This window comes from Centrocercus urophasianus, unplaced genomic scaffold (genome assembly GCF_019232065.1).
Source record: "Centrocercus urophasianus isolate 14NV4802_14NV808 unplaced genomic scaffold, USGS_Curo_1.0 seq_18, whole genome shotgun sequence".
Taxonomy (NCBI): domain Eukaryota; kingdom Metazoa; phylum Chordata; class Aves; order Galliformes; family Phasianidae; genus Centrocercus; species Centrocercus urophasianus.
Window position 1 is genome coordinate 22,004,788 of NW_024884733.1, and position 13,112 is coordinate 22,017,899.

Here is a 13,112-nt window from a genome sequence, read left to right on the forward strand (position 1 = left end):
AACTTTACTCACCGGAGAAGCAGCGTTTCCAGATTAACATTAGTGATAGGTTTTGCAACAGAAATCTTCGTTTTGATTGCTACTGACATCGTTATGGAAAACAATTAATTGGTTTGTTTTTGACTTTCTCTGACTTCACAAAGTTTCATTGTTCCACCTTAATTCTAAGTGCCTGTACCAAACAGTGAACCTTCCCACTGCAATACACCAGGGATTAACACTTCAGCTGATCACAGAAAATAGCAGGTGATAATTGTTTCAGATTCAAGGAACTCTCAGCATTTACTGTCATGCAGCAGACCCGCTCTTTACTCATACTCGATTAAAAACTTAATCGAGTTGTCAAGCACCCGTGACAACTGCTTTAACCACAACAAAAGAATGAGGAAAGTTTGAAGTGAGCAGCATATGCAAAAAATTGAAACAAAGCGTATCAATATTAAATCTAGAAATTAAATTGCAAACAATTAAATTATGCTAACCTGTACGTGACTCCTTCCTGAGCTTAACAGACTTTCAGTAATAAGGGAGGTCGTAGAAAATCTCAATTTTGGTGCAATTCCCTAGAAGAGAGACAATAATTGAACATCAAGCCCCAACTCAAGATAAAGGGTATCAAAGAAGTAAATGTCACCTAATGTAACAAACCATCCCTAATTTCCAGCCATTTCCTTTGTTAATTTCAGCCTTTAATAAAGATAATTAGAAAAGACAGAACAGCAATGGTAAATGTCAAGATGCTAACATTTGCATTTCTGACAATTCAATTACAGATGATTATATTGCTTTCGTACAACAATTAAGGTCTGACTTTCATTTCAATACATTTCTTAGTCAAAAGCAATTTTAAAGATTTTTCATGCCATGCTGTATAGCATCAATAAAAATTCCAGTCATGATACGGAAGTTCCAATAATGTCAACTTCAGAAATTTATTTATAGTCTCAATTGTGTCACCTTTTTGTAAGAATATTTTGAAAATCCATCAATTACACTGCAAATAACTATTCACTTGTAACAGTGTCATCAGGAGTCCCCTTTGTTCTGTAACTCCCAGAGCAACATCTGATTCCCATGGATTGTCTCCTATAATCTGTTTCTTTTCAATGACCTCTTAAGCATGTGGCTGGCAAGAGCCAGGCCTAGTCTGACTGATCCGGAGGCAGCGGAATTTAGCTGGTCCATGTTTAATAACGAAGTGGCAGGCCCCTGCATCTCTGAGACAAACCACAGACAAGTGAGAATAATTTAAGAGCATCTACCACAGCTCTATAGAAGCAAATAGGGATTCAAGTGTCCCTAGAACTTCCTACTCTCCTTTCAACACAGAGAGCTTGCTGTACAGCCCCAGGCATCTGCATGCAAAGGCGTTTGTACAACTGAACACAAAATTACTGTGAACCAAAAAGGAGCTCATCATTTTGTGATCCTGCCCCACAGCTGAGAATTAGCAGGAACTTCATGAGTGAAGGTTACTGCTGAACCAAAGGATTTCCCTACCACCTGCCTAAACACACACTCATTTCCCACAAGGGCGTACGATCCCAGCCCCAGGTTAGATTATGAAAATGAAATGACAAAAATGCCAAGAAAGCTCAGTTAAGCAATTAGTAAGAGTCTGGCATTCAATCAAGTCAAGTTACAGCATATAAAAAGATTTTCGAGCTGACCATCTTTAATCAACTCGGTTTTATTACTAATGAATTGTCAAGTGCTATCAACAGTTTAGAAAAGGACACATCAGAATTAGCAAGTCTATAAAAAACAGAGCTCTTACAGAGAACGAAAACAGAGCTGTTACATGCCTATAGATAAAGATCATGTAAGACCACAGTTCTTCAGATAAACGGTTCATGGAGAGCACATACAGGACAGCCCTTGCATACACAGGAGTGGGTATAGCATGAGTAACTTATAGATCAACAGAAAAAAGGAGTTTTCCCTTTTATATTCGTATATAATGCTATATATTCTATATAGCATTATGTAAAGACCATTCTATAGCTCTAAACACTTTCTATAAATGAAAATCCAGTCAGAAAGTTTTGTGGGTCTATTTTCCTGCCACTGTGTTAGCAGTGTCAGTGGAAGACTTGTTAGTACTCTTGTAGCAGTCATTGACCAGATACGACACGGATATACTATCACCTTCTTCATAGGAAAACTGTTAAGGTAGTTCATATTCACTGGAAACCAAGTTAAAAAAACCAAATCTAATATGTGCTTTTAAGAAGCATGAGAATATATCAAAGCTTAAAAAGCGTATGTACATAACAGAACATCTTCTGTTGGTATGCTAATGAAAGACAACAAAACTGAAAAGAATATGTTTTAAGTAAAGTAGCAAATAGTGTATAAAGGTGGGGAGTGGAGATAAGAATGTCTGTCAGAAGTCACCACCAGTTGAGGTTTAAACATATTCTGAAGGACAAGGGCTGCAGAGAAACACAGAAGAGCCAGCAAAAGCCTCAGCTGGGCAGCACTGGACCAGGAGAGATAACTTGAGGCATATCTGGTACACATATTGTGTTTGTAAGCTTCAGAAGACATTTAGCCAGAGACATTATCAGCCAAGTGCCAGATTTCTGGAGGAGTCCTGATCCTCTCAACTTGGGATTCCTTCCAACTGGCAGATTAGCAGTGTTCATCAGACACTGCTTGTCACTGCCTATCTGAACTCCACAACTGTAACCTCGCTGTTGCTACTTTTACTTTTTTATTAAAAGACAGTTATTAGGAATTGAAGTGCCAGAGAAGCACAGCTGTCAGTCTAAAATACTCAACATCTCAGCTAACCATAAATAACTTTCTGTATAGGAATAACTCAGCTTGAATAGAACACGAATAACGTGAGTGATTTTTGTCCGCAGGACCTTGTTTAACACTTGGCCTTTTGTTCAGTGTTTACACTCAGTGCTTGGTGCTGACAGGAGACACTCGCCAGTAGAGCTTAGGGAACACCAGAAGATGGAGGCATTGGAGACTTCACAACTTCTGGAGATACAAATCCTCTCATTGCAATCCCATTTTGCAACCAAAGAGAGGAGCCACAAGTAGCTATTTGAGAGACTTCCTCCAATTGCTTCAAACACAGCTTCATTAGTACTCCTGAAAATGGGGTCAGTATGCCAAAATCCTTTCTTGGAGCTGTTCTGATTTTCTGTGATGGAGATGCAATAGAGTATAACTGATGCTTCTGCAGCCCTCATTTCAGGGCAGAGATGTATTTCATTTACACTGCTCCTGAGGACAAGGAAGGACATTTCTGTCTATCATCAGTCAACATTTAAAAGCTACCACAGTGTCATCATTCAGTTACACATTCAAATGACTCTGAGCCCATCTGCTCACAGCTCACAACCTATGACACCTTATTTTGCTAGAGAATATTTTTTTTTTTCTATTAAATAACTTAATCCAGCAAACAAAAACAATGCACAAACTTCTCTACGTATTTCCCTCAGTGATTCACAACACCAGAACCACTGTATTTGTGGCTGTATTGAGAACTCTGTATTTAAGGTTGTTTTTGTAGCATGGTTTTGCTGATGAACGTATTTTTAAATACTTAGTTCCCTGATCTAGTGCATAGTGTGTTTGCACTCAGAGAAAATGATGAAGTGATGGGAAAGGAACGAACAGCAGGATGCAGTACTGTAACTGAAAGCTGGATACAAAACTACAGCAACTTAAAAGCCTTATAAATGGAGGCTGTTGTGGCTCCCTCCCTCCCTTTAGCCACTGAAAATATTCATAGGACAAGTTTGATATATCAAAGAGATGCCATGACAAAAAATGTCTTTTTCTTTACAGTTTAGGGACAGTTTAAGCTGCTGCAGAACAGTACACTTTGTATCACAAAATCACAGCTTTAATTCACTGAAATGTAGCACAGCATTAGACACCAAATTAGCACTTCTAATTGCAAGTGACAGGGCAATTTCCAGGTTGCCCTTGCAGGGGAAAGATTATACCAGCTAAATGATACCAGTGACCTTTAATCAGCCTTCCACCCACCCCAACAAAGTGTTTTTTAATCCAATCACAACAGATAGGGCAACTGAGTCCTAATTCAAACGTTCTGTCACTCCACTAGTACAACTTAAATTCCAAAACACATTACCTACGCCAATAGCAACATCCTCAAAGTGCCTTTCTGAGGTATTCCACTGACATCGAAGATCCAACAGTCTTAAACTCCCTGATAGGGTAGTGAGATGAATTCATTTCTACTCAATGTGTACTCGAGCCCATATCTCCAAAAAATTAACATTAATCCATTGCACTTATTCTGCCAATTAGTTGTCATTTATCACAGTTTTCATAAAATTGTAGAAAAGGCAGTTATTACGAGAGCATGAATAGGTTGAACAGATCTTTAAGAACAGGCTTTGTAACTGAAAAGCAATCACATAGCACTAAGCTGAATTTCAGTCACTGTTTTTGGTGGTGACTTTGGACCTCAGAGAGGCCCACAGAACAGATGCCATAGAATTGTATACATCTGTAGTGACTGTCAGTCTTGAGCACTACAATAAAAGAAAACAAAATGCTAAAAAGGGAAACTAGAGAGGTGGGTTACACGTTTTTTTTGTTGAGAATTGCGAATTTGACACAAAATCTCCCTCTTGAACTACCACCTGCATCATGGATTAAATTGAAATAGAGACGTCATAGAATCACATGCAAACCACATGGCATGGAAATTAACTTCTTCACATTAAACACTTTAATGAAGCATTTTCAAAAAAAAAAAAAAAAAAACAAACACACAAATACCTTCACTGAAGGTGCAACTGTGAATTTGTACATTCAACACCTGAACTGGCAAAATCTGTCAGAAGAAATCACTTGTCCTTTTGAAGTAGTTCAAAATGAACTACTTCATTGATGTGTTCATTGAAACACATTGCACCATAAACACAACCCAAAGGCATTCACTCACAGTAAAATAAGAAGATCTCTTCATTAAAATCTCACGATCTGCACCGTGCTGCCGACAGGTAAGCTTAGGGTCAGGGAACAGGAAATCTCTTGTATTTTCTTCATAAGTAGCAAGAATTTCTCCAACTAAAAAGAAAACACACGCCATAATTAGGAATTTGAATTAGCAGCAAGGCTCTATAACTCGTATCACAGTAGGGAATAACATCATCAAGCAGCAGAAATAATCAGACACTGGCCTAAAAGCACGGTTTGCTTATTTAAGAAGTATGCAGAGAATAGCTAAGGCAATCTTCATTAGGAGCCACAGGAATTTCCTCAAGGTAATCCCTTCCGTAGCTTCCTCCTTCTTTACTTCCCATGACACAGAAGAAACCAGCAGTTTTTAGCAAATACATCATGAAAAACTGTCTTATAACACACAACATGCATGCTTCTTAAATAGCAAATTGTTATCAGAAAGAAATGCAAGCAACATTGAAATTAGTACGATTCTTCAAGTATTGTGGTCTGCTGCTTTCTTTTAAAATATTTTCTTTAGGGGTGACCCATGAAAGCATGTTTCTATTAAAAAAAAAGTTTAAGTTGTGCTATTACAGTTATTTTGTCAGCTTCCACTGGGATGTACCACAGGTACCTCTGAGTCCTGAAATTACTCAAGTCAGAATCTTCCCCTCCCTCCCCCCCCAAAAAAAAAAAAAAAATCCACACTCAGTACGTTTTCTTGGATAAATAAGTCCAGTGAATCACTTGAGGGAAGCAATTGTTTCTTTGAAACAACTAAAGGCGAGCAACAGAGAGTGCTTTGAATACTAGTTTCCAAACGAGTTCTCTTTCAAACTTGACTTTATTTCCAATAAAGTACAGACTTACATTATTCATGGGAACACTTGAATTTCATTAAAATAGATTTTTATAATCACACAAACCAATAACAAAAGTATGACAAATTGCTATTTATTATTGTCACCTATCCCAAGCGATCTGTAATGCTTATAGTGAAGAAAAGAGTTTTCCCAGTGGTCACCATTAAAACAGAAGGGAAAAAAAAAAGAAGTGCCATTCTGAGAACAAGATGATACACTCTGAATTTCACAGACAGACACTCAGCAAGTGAATTGTGATGCAGTTAATAAGTGATGTGCTGGATGATTTCAGGTTTTTTATTATTTTTTTTTTTTATTAGTTTTTTAAATCTTATAACTTTCTGACATGGTAAGTTTTGATATTCAGTTGCTATTCTATTTCAAGAATGAGATCCTCCTGATCTATTAACATTTTATATTCAGAGAACTATTTGTTGAAATGCTTCCTATTTTGTTTTTTTGTGTTGGAAAAAGTGATTGTGCTGTAATGGGCAATGTCCTCATGGAAATTCACCTATTAAACTGCATAATTTATGAAGAGACTGATACAATACCTGGAGGAACGAGCTGTATTAGTTCAAGTACTGCTGTGTCAACTAGAAAGGAAGAAAAGTTTATTTGTAAGTTAAACTAAAATGAGATGTTACTTAAAGAAACAAATACACGCTGATTGATAGCGTTGTACACAGTGACACCAACAATAAGGGCAAATAAAAAACTTGCCTAATCCTGGGGAAAAGAACAACTACAGATGAACACAATGGCATTAGCAGTATACAAAAAGCAACCCTTTCACTAAGAATTTGTTAAGTTCCAGCTGTTTATAAGTTTGTCTTTGGAAATATCTTGTAAAGAAGATTATGCAAGCTTAACCACTTTTCCAGATACCTCCCTGCATTAGGGCGCATGCTCTTGCAGTTCGCATGCAGGGCTGGTGCTGTCTCACTAAAGGTCATTGTGCTCCAGATGTGGTAAGACTGCTTACTGTAGGCATATATCATTTTCTTAATTATATACATCCACACATACAGACGTTTTGTGTGAAATTAAGAAGTTTCACTTGAAATTAATCAAATAAGCAGTCAGACAGAGGAAACTATTCTCTCTCTGGATAAGCAGGTGGATGTCCTGCTGGTTAGGACGTATTGCATTCTAAAGCATACAGCATAAATTCTAGAGGCATTTTCTTAGTTAACAGCATTTTGGAGAAGTTGGTACTATCCCAAAGACAGCAAGAAACTTATGCCTGTACTGATAACAAACCTATGCTGAAGTCACTAGTGTTATGGTCCTAACTTATTTAGTATGTAATGCACATTTGTTATCCACTAACTTTTCAGAGGACAGGCTGCTGATAGAAAAAAAATAATTGTAACATTATTGAAATCTCCAAAACATCTTTAAAGCCTATATGCATATAACATTAATGCACACAACACAATACGCATAAAATGCAGAACCTACCTTCTAGCAACTCCACAAGGTCTCCAGGATCAACTATATTAGCAAATGTCTGGAAAGCAAACAAATATTTTTTAAAAAATAATGGCATAGACAAAGTCATCTCATATCTCTGAGGGAAGAAGGAAAAAAACCTAAAAATCACTATTCTTCCTTGCTTCAGATGGTTGTCAAGAGTTCTATCCCTCTTGGAAAAAAAGAAAGGAAGCTGGAATTATCATTTGACACACAATCATATTCACTGAAAGCCAGCAGTTCTTGTCGGTTGCTTTCTAGCCATTTTAGGATTACCTGCCCTAATTTAAATTAGGAGCTATTGTGAAGAAAGAAAGAAGAAAGTATTGTCTGAGAAAATTTTAGGAGAGAAAGATAAATTACAGAATACATTAGATGTCTGATAGATGAAGAATGTGTTCTTTAATGTTAGTTACACTTTAAGCTTAACTTATTCATGTACAGAGTACTGTTCAATTTTTATTTTTTATTTTTATCCCATGGCAAGAGATGGCAAGGAACTGGGCAGGAATTCCTGCAAAAACATTCCAATGGATATTAAGCACATAATGGACTTCCCCGTAATTCTGCACAAAGTGTGGAGTGGTATAAATCACTTTGCTGATTGAAAATACCAAAGCACTGTTCACCACAAGTGCTTAGATCCATTCAACAGCAATTTGTAAGAAAATAGCTCCTACTTCAGCTTTCTCTTTAAGTTTTTTTCTAAGCAAGTAAATTCCAGTGTCCTGGAATTCCCCTAAATTAGAACAAAACCAGCATTCAGTACACCGTCTTAAATAGACGGTGGGATGTTTGCCTTTAATTAAATACTGTGTTCTTTTTTATTTTTTCCATTCTTCAGTGGTTGGTAAAATTATCACTGTTTTTACATTACCTACATAACAAGAGTATCACTGATGTTTACTCAGTCTAGATTTGAAAGTGCAGGGGGATGCTTAAAGGAAAAGAACTAGAAAGGGCAAAGTATTATTATTCACAGGTAGTCAAGGAACCAGATCATATCTGTATGATTCTGTGTTTCATTACCCCTGTGGTACTAATAATGAAGCTAGCAGGGACTCAGAATATGTGATAAACAACTATAAATTAAAAGGCCAGAATACTAACTTGGGAATTCTGGTGACAAACCATGAATAAAGCATCTCAAAAGGAAAATGATGTCACCAAAAGGGTTTCAGCTGCTATCCCATCTTTCTACTGATTAAGCTGACTCTCCCACATCTCATAGTTTTGTGTTGCATTTTTAAAACAATAATATTTAATTTTTTTCCAAGCTAAGAAAATAGATACTGAAAAAGGACAATTCCTAAAAGAATGAATAAACACCTAAAAAAATATATAATCTTCAGCATGTGTATTTCTTGAGACACTGTGTGGATAATACAGCTGCACACCTCTGTTGTGCCAAAAAAAATGCAGGAGCTATATAATATTGCACTGACCTCTGTGTCACTAGTGTTACTTGCACATCAGGGTTCTGCAACGAGCTTTTGTGTGTATGGGATATGTTTTATTTGCCATGTATCAGCATTTGATGTTATCTTACCTTTTCAAATACTAGTTTTTCTTGAAAGAAAAGTGGAAATGCTGCAGGGACACACCGAGTTTTTTTGTATTGCCCAAGTATAGAGACACTGAGATAGAGCTCCTCTTTGTCTTTCAACAGCACTCCAGGGCAAGTTATCTGTAAGAGGAACACATTCATTAAACAAACTGAACTTCAGTTAAAGTAGTAATGGCTGTTTTCAGGATAAAAATGAAATGGTCAAAGCTGAAACCGTTGATTACTGAGAGTCAGAGTGGAAACATTTCTTTTCTAAAGGAGTTCTATTTGTACAGAATGACAAGGAAAATTTGTCACCACCTTAAAATAATCAAGAGCAAGTTTACTTACAGTGGGAACATGTTCCACTGTCTTAAACCAAACCTAAAAGAGGTATCATGATCTTAGAACTGTATAATGAACGCACAGAGCATCTATAAGTCAATTAAGGGTCACATCATGTTCTAAAAGAAGGATGGATGTCTAGAACAAAGCTTACATGATGCAAAGATACAAAAAAAAAAAAAAAAAATCCAAATGTAGCCTATACAATGAGTGAATGAAGCTGGTAGATGTATATGCTTCAATTCCCATACTCCGTTCAGTCAGATATTTGCAAATATCACAATTGAATTAACATTACATTTCAATGTGCAAATGAGGAAATAGTAAATGTTTTGCTCCTATGGGAGGAATATCACACAAGTTGTTATAGGAGAATTTTGGCCACTCAGGAGCATATTCAAGACAGTAAAGACCTCTCATTGGGCGCAAGATACTGCCACAAATCTCTCAACTTCCTCTGGCCAATTCTTACTCATCGAGTGAGAAGTTAGTATGCTTTTAAAGCTCTGATGAACATCACATATTCTTAACTGTGTTTCAACTGCAACAATGTACACAAATCACTGTTAGCTATTTTCTCCAAGCCACGTGGTTTTACTCTATTACCTATCCAGAGAACTGTCACCTTTCACTTCATTTCTACTGCTCACTTTTTATAGCAGTATAATAAATATGAGGTTGTCTCTTCTAACATAAGGTTGCTGCAGAAAGTGTTCAGACTTTCAATTTCAAGGTACAAAGACAAAGGAGCACAGTGACAGGAATTGAAATAAGTGCTTTGCTTACAGTCCCTTACTCCCAAATGAACATTTTACTTGAGAAATTCTTGCTGAAGCTAAAACAAAATTACATAAACAGCAGAACAACAGCCTCAAGTGAAAGAAAATAACAGAAACCAATGTGTTAGAGATTACTATAGTTACAGTCTAAGCTTAAAAAAATCAAAATGTTTCTACTCATAAGTATGCTAGGAAACAACAAAAAAAAGTTTCCTCTCCATGCAAGTTAGGACTTCAAAACTGCAAAAGGAGTACCAGAATAATGGATATTCTGACTGAAATAGACTACCAATCATTAAACAGCTTCATGATAGTGGCTGCAAGCGCTAAGAGGAGTGAGTAAAACAGAGAGATTTCATCCAGAAAGGAAAGATTCCCCCCAGACCACACACTAAAACTCCTATTAGCTTGGCTGGGACTTCTCCTTTTAAATTTATGATTCGTCTTAATCAGGGCTTTGCACCCTGCAGAAGGCAACTGGAAGAAAAGAGAAACATTTGAACACATCAGGCATAGCAAAACTGCAAGCAACAGTTAGGGGATATGTACTCTGGTCAACCTGTAGAAGTAAGATCGTACAGGTCAGCATGTGCAGTGTGCTGCTTATCTACAATGTTGTAGAAGCACAATTCATTGTCTGGGCTGGAACACCAAGTCTACATGTTCATTTAACTTCAAATTAGCCCCCCCCAAAAAAACAAATGTACATGTATATCCACAGTTCATTAAGTGTGTTAGGTAATATACGCTGCACAGAGCTGCAGAACACTGAAGAGACAAACTGAAGTCCTTAACTGATCGCAAACCTTTCAGGCAGGATGAGGGACCATTTTAAAAATGGTGAAAGTATAACAATTTTCTAACAATTTACTGCTCTTACAACCAACCAGGGGGGCTATTGAAGAGAAACAGCTGTTGCCATGGGCAGTTCCAGAAGGATGAAAACGTGCCATCCTTAGTGTTGGGACACCACAAACTGCCATAATGAAATCACTGAATTCACCTCATGGGAAGGAACAGAATTCTACTGTTCCAACACCTGATATAGTATTTATTTTCTTCTCCCCCTTCTACACTCAATACTCAAATTATACCATGTATACACAACCAATGACAAAGGCTGGCCCTCAAAAAAAAAATCCCTTTAGTAGCTCATCGCTACCAAACAGAAAGTGTACTGCATGAAGGGCAATGGACAGTATTAACTCCTGTGGAGTGCAAGCTTACATAAAGAATAGCCCTTCGGACTCAGAGTTACAAAAATAATCTTCTCAATATAAAAAGATGACATTTTAGTCTTCTTACCTGACAGTAATCCACAATGCTATTAATTCATCTTGGTGCTTAAAGCTTTACATACTTCACTGCCACGTTTGTGAATTCTCCAAGTAGTGGTGACATGAAGAATAATGTGAATTTCATTCTGCTGCTATATGAGCAATCCAAATGCCAGCAGCAGAGGTAGGAACCAAAATTAGTCTCAGAAAACAAATAACAGTGAAAGCTCAGTCTGAGCAATCATGAATTATTCAATTTAAACTAATGGCAGGGTAAGCCAAATATGGTCTTAAACTAAGGTTTTCAATTTTAGAAGAGCAGCCTTTCAGAAATGAAGAAGACTGCCTATGAAATAAACCAAAGGACTCATGCATTCCAGATAGGAAAAGGCCTTGGAACTTAGATTAAGTCGAAAGGAACAAAACCAAACTGGAACACGTATCCTAAAGCAAGAGAAAAATCAAATATGACAGAATTTCTGACACAGGTCAACAGGTTTCGACGAGGCTTCAGAAACATGCAGAGCGTTGAAAAAGAACCAGAAATTGAGAAAAGAAGGGCAACACTGCCTGACTGAAAAATAACAACTGTGAGGCGGTTTTGAGGCAGAAAAAGAGACCTGAACAACTACACTTCATCAACTAGAACATTAAATATGAAATAAAAAGTCTATGGAGGCAAATACAAGAAGGAAAAAAGCCCAGCAGCATGTATTTAATAAAAAGAAGATCAGACAAGCAAAACTCAGTGTTCTCTGGGCAAAGAATATCTAGCTTTATCTGGGCATCAATAACATCACATGGTGCCACGTGAAATATTGCTACCTACAATGCAAAAAAGGAAGTTAGCAAGAAAGTTCTACAGTAATATAGAACTGGCCAAAGGACAGCATCAGCAAAATGAGAGCATCAATTAAGGGTTGCTATTAAAAACGCTCATCTATATATGCTGGAATCCACATCTTTAAACAATTTTATTGATTCTGGCAGAAGAAGTCAAGGAACACTCTTGAAATTCCTCAATAAAAATTCAGAAATCAGAGGTCACGAGAAAGATACAGAAAAAACAGCAATAAGAACTGAGACTTACCCACAGACCTACTGTGTATATAACACTGGTTTAACTAGAGGATCTCTGTGTTAAACAACAGCCTGGCCGCAGTGCAGCTGTGAAGGGACTAACGTTAAGATATAAAGGATGAATTGCGGGCTGCCTTTTTTTTTTTTTTTCCTCTCCCCCCTGACATCACCTACGGTAACTGTGAGACCCTATTTGCAATGCCAAACTCGATTCTAACCCTGATCAATGCAAACTCCTTCCGGAAGGAACAAGAGTGGCTTTCCTGCAGCGGGCAGGCCGGAGGAGTCGCGGCCCGGGCACTCACCGAGCGGATCTCCAGCTGCAGGACGCAGCGCAGCACCTTTCGCGGCATGGAGCGGCCAGGCCGGGCCGGAGGTGACGGCTTCCGACCCGATCCCGAGCCGCGGGCCGGACGCCGTTGTCACGGCAACCGCCACACTTCCGCCTTCCTCTGCGCATGCGCGCAACGCCTGCGGACGGGGCCCGGGTGCTGAGGGAGGAGCCTTCGGGGCAGTGCGCAGTGACGTCACTCCCATAATGCCCCGCTCCTCATCCCCTTCGCGCAGGACCTTGAGCCTTTCTTTATTTATTTTTTTTTTTTTTTATTATTTTTTCCTCTTTTTTTTTTTTCCCCCTCTTGTTAATTTTGGGTGCATCCTCGGGTTTCCCTGACATCCCGGTTTTGGCCCCCTGGACTCACTGAGCAGTTGTCTCAGTGTACCCGTTGTCATGTATAGCACCAACACAGTGACTTCTATCTGCAGTCTCAGACTGGGAGGAGTTCAAGCCTTCGAGTAC

At 38.1% G+C, this 13,112-nt stretch overlaps 1 protein-coding gene across 1 annotated transcript in view; it reads right to left on the reverse strand.

Moving 5' to 3' along the window:
• The window catches only part of SPATA6 (spermatogenesis associated 6), a 36,515-nt gene extending 23,801 nt beyond the window's left edge, over positions 1-12,714 (reverse strand). Inside the window, exons 1-6 of the mRNA XM_042819758.1 lie at positions 12,619-12,714; positions 8,836-8,973; positions 7,275-7,323; positions 6,365-6,406; positions 4,946-5,070; positions 483-563 (exon numbers count right to left, since the gene is read on the reverse strand). Coding sequence (XP_042675692.1) covers positions 483-563; positions 4,946-5,070; positions 6,365-6,406; positions 7,275-7,323; positions 8,836-8,973; positions 12,619-12,666 — 483 coding nt within the window. The 5' untranslated portion in view covers positions 12,667-12,714. The remainder of the gene's footprint in view (positions 1-482; positions 564-4,945; positions 5,071-6,364; positions 6,407-7,274; positions 7,324-8,835; positions 8,974-12,618) is intronic.
• Between the last annotated feature and the right edge of the window lie 398 nt (positions 12,715-13,112).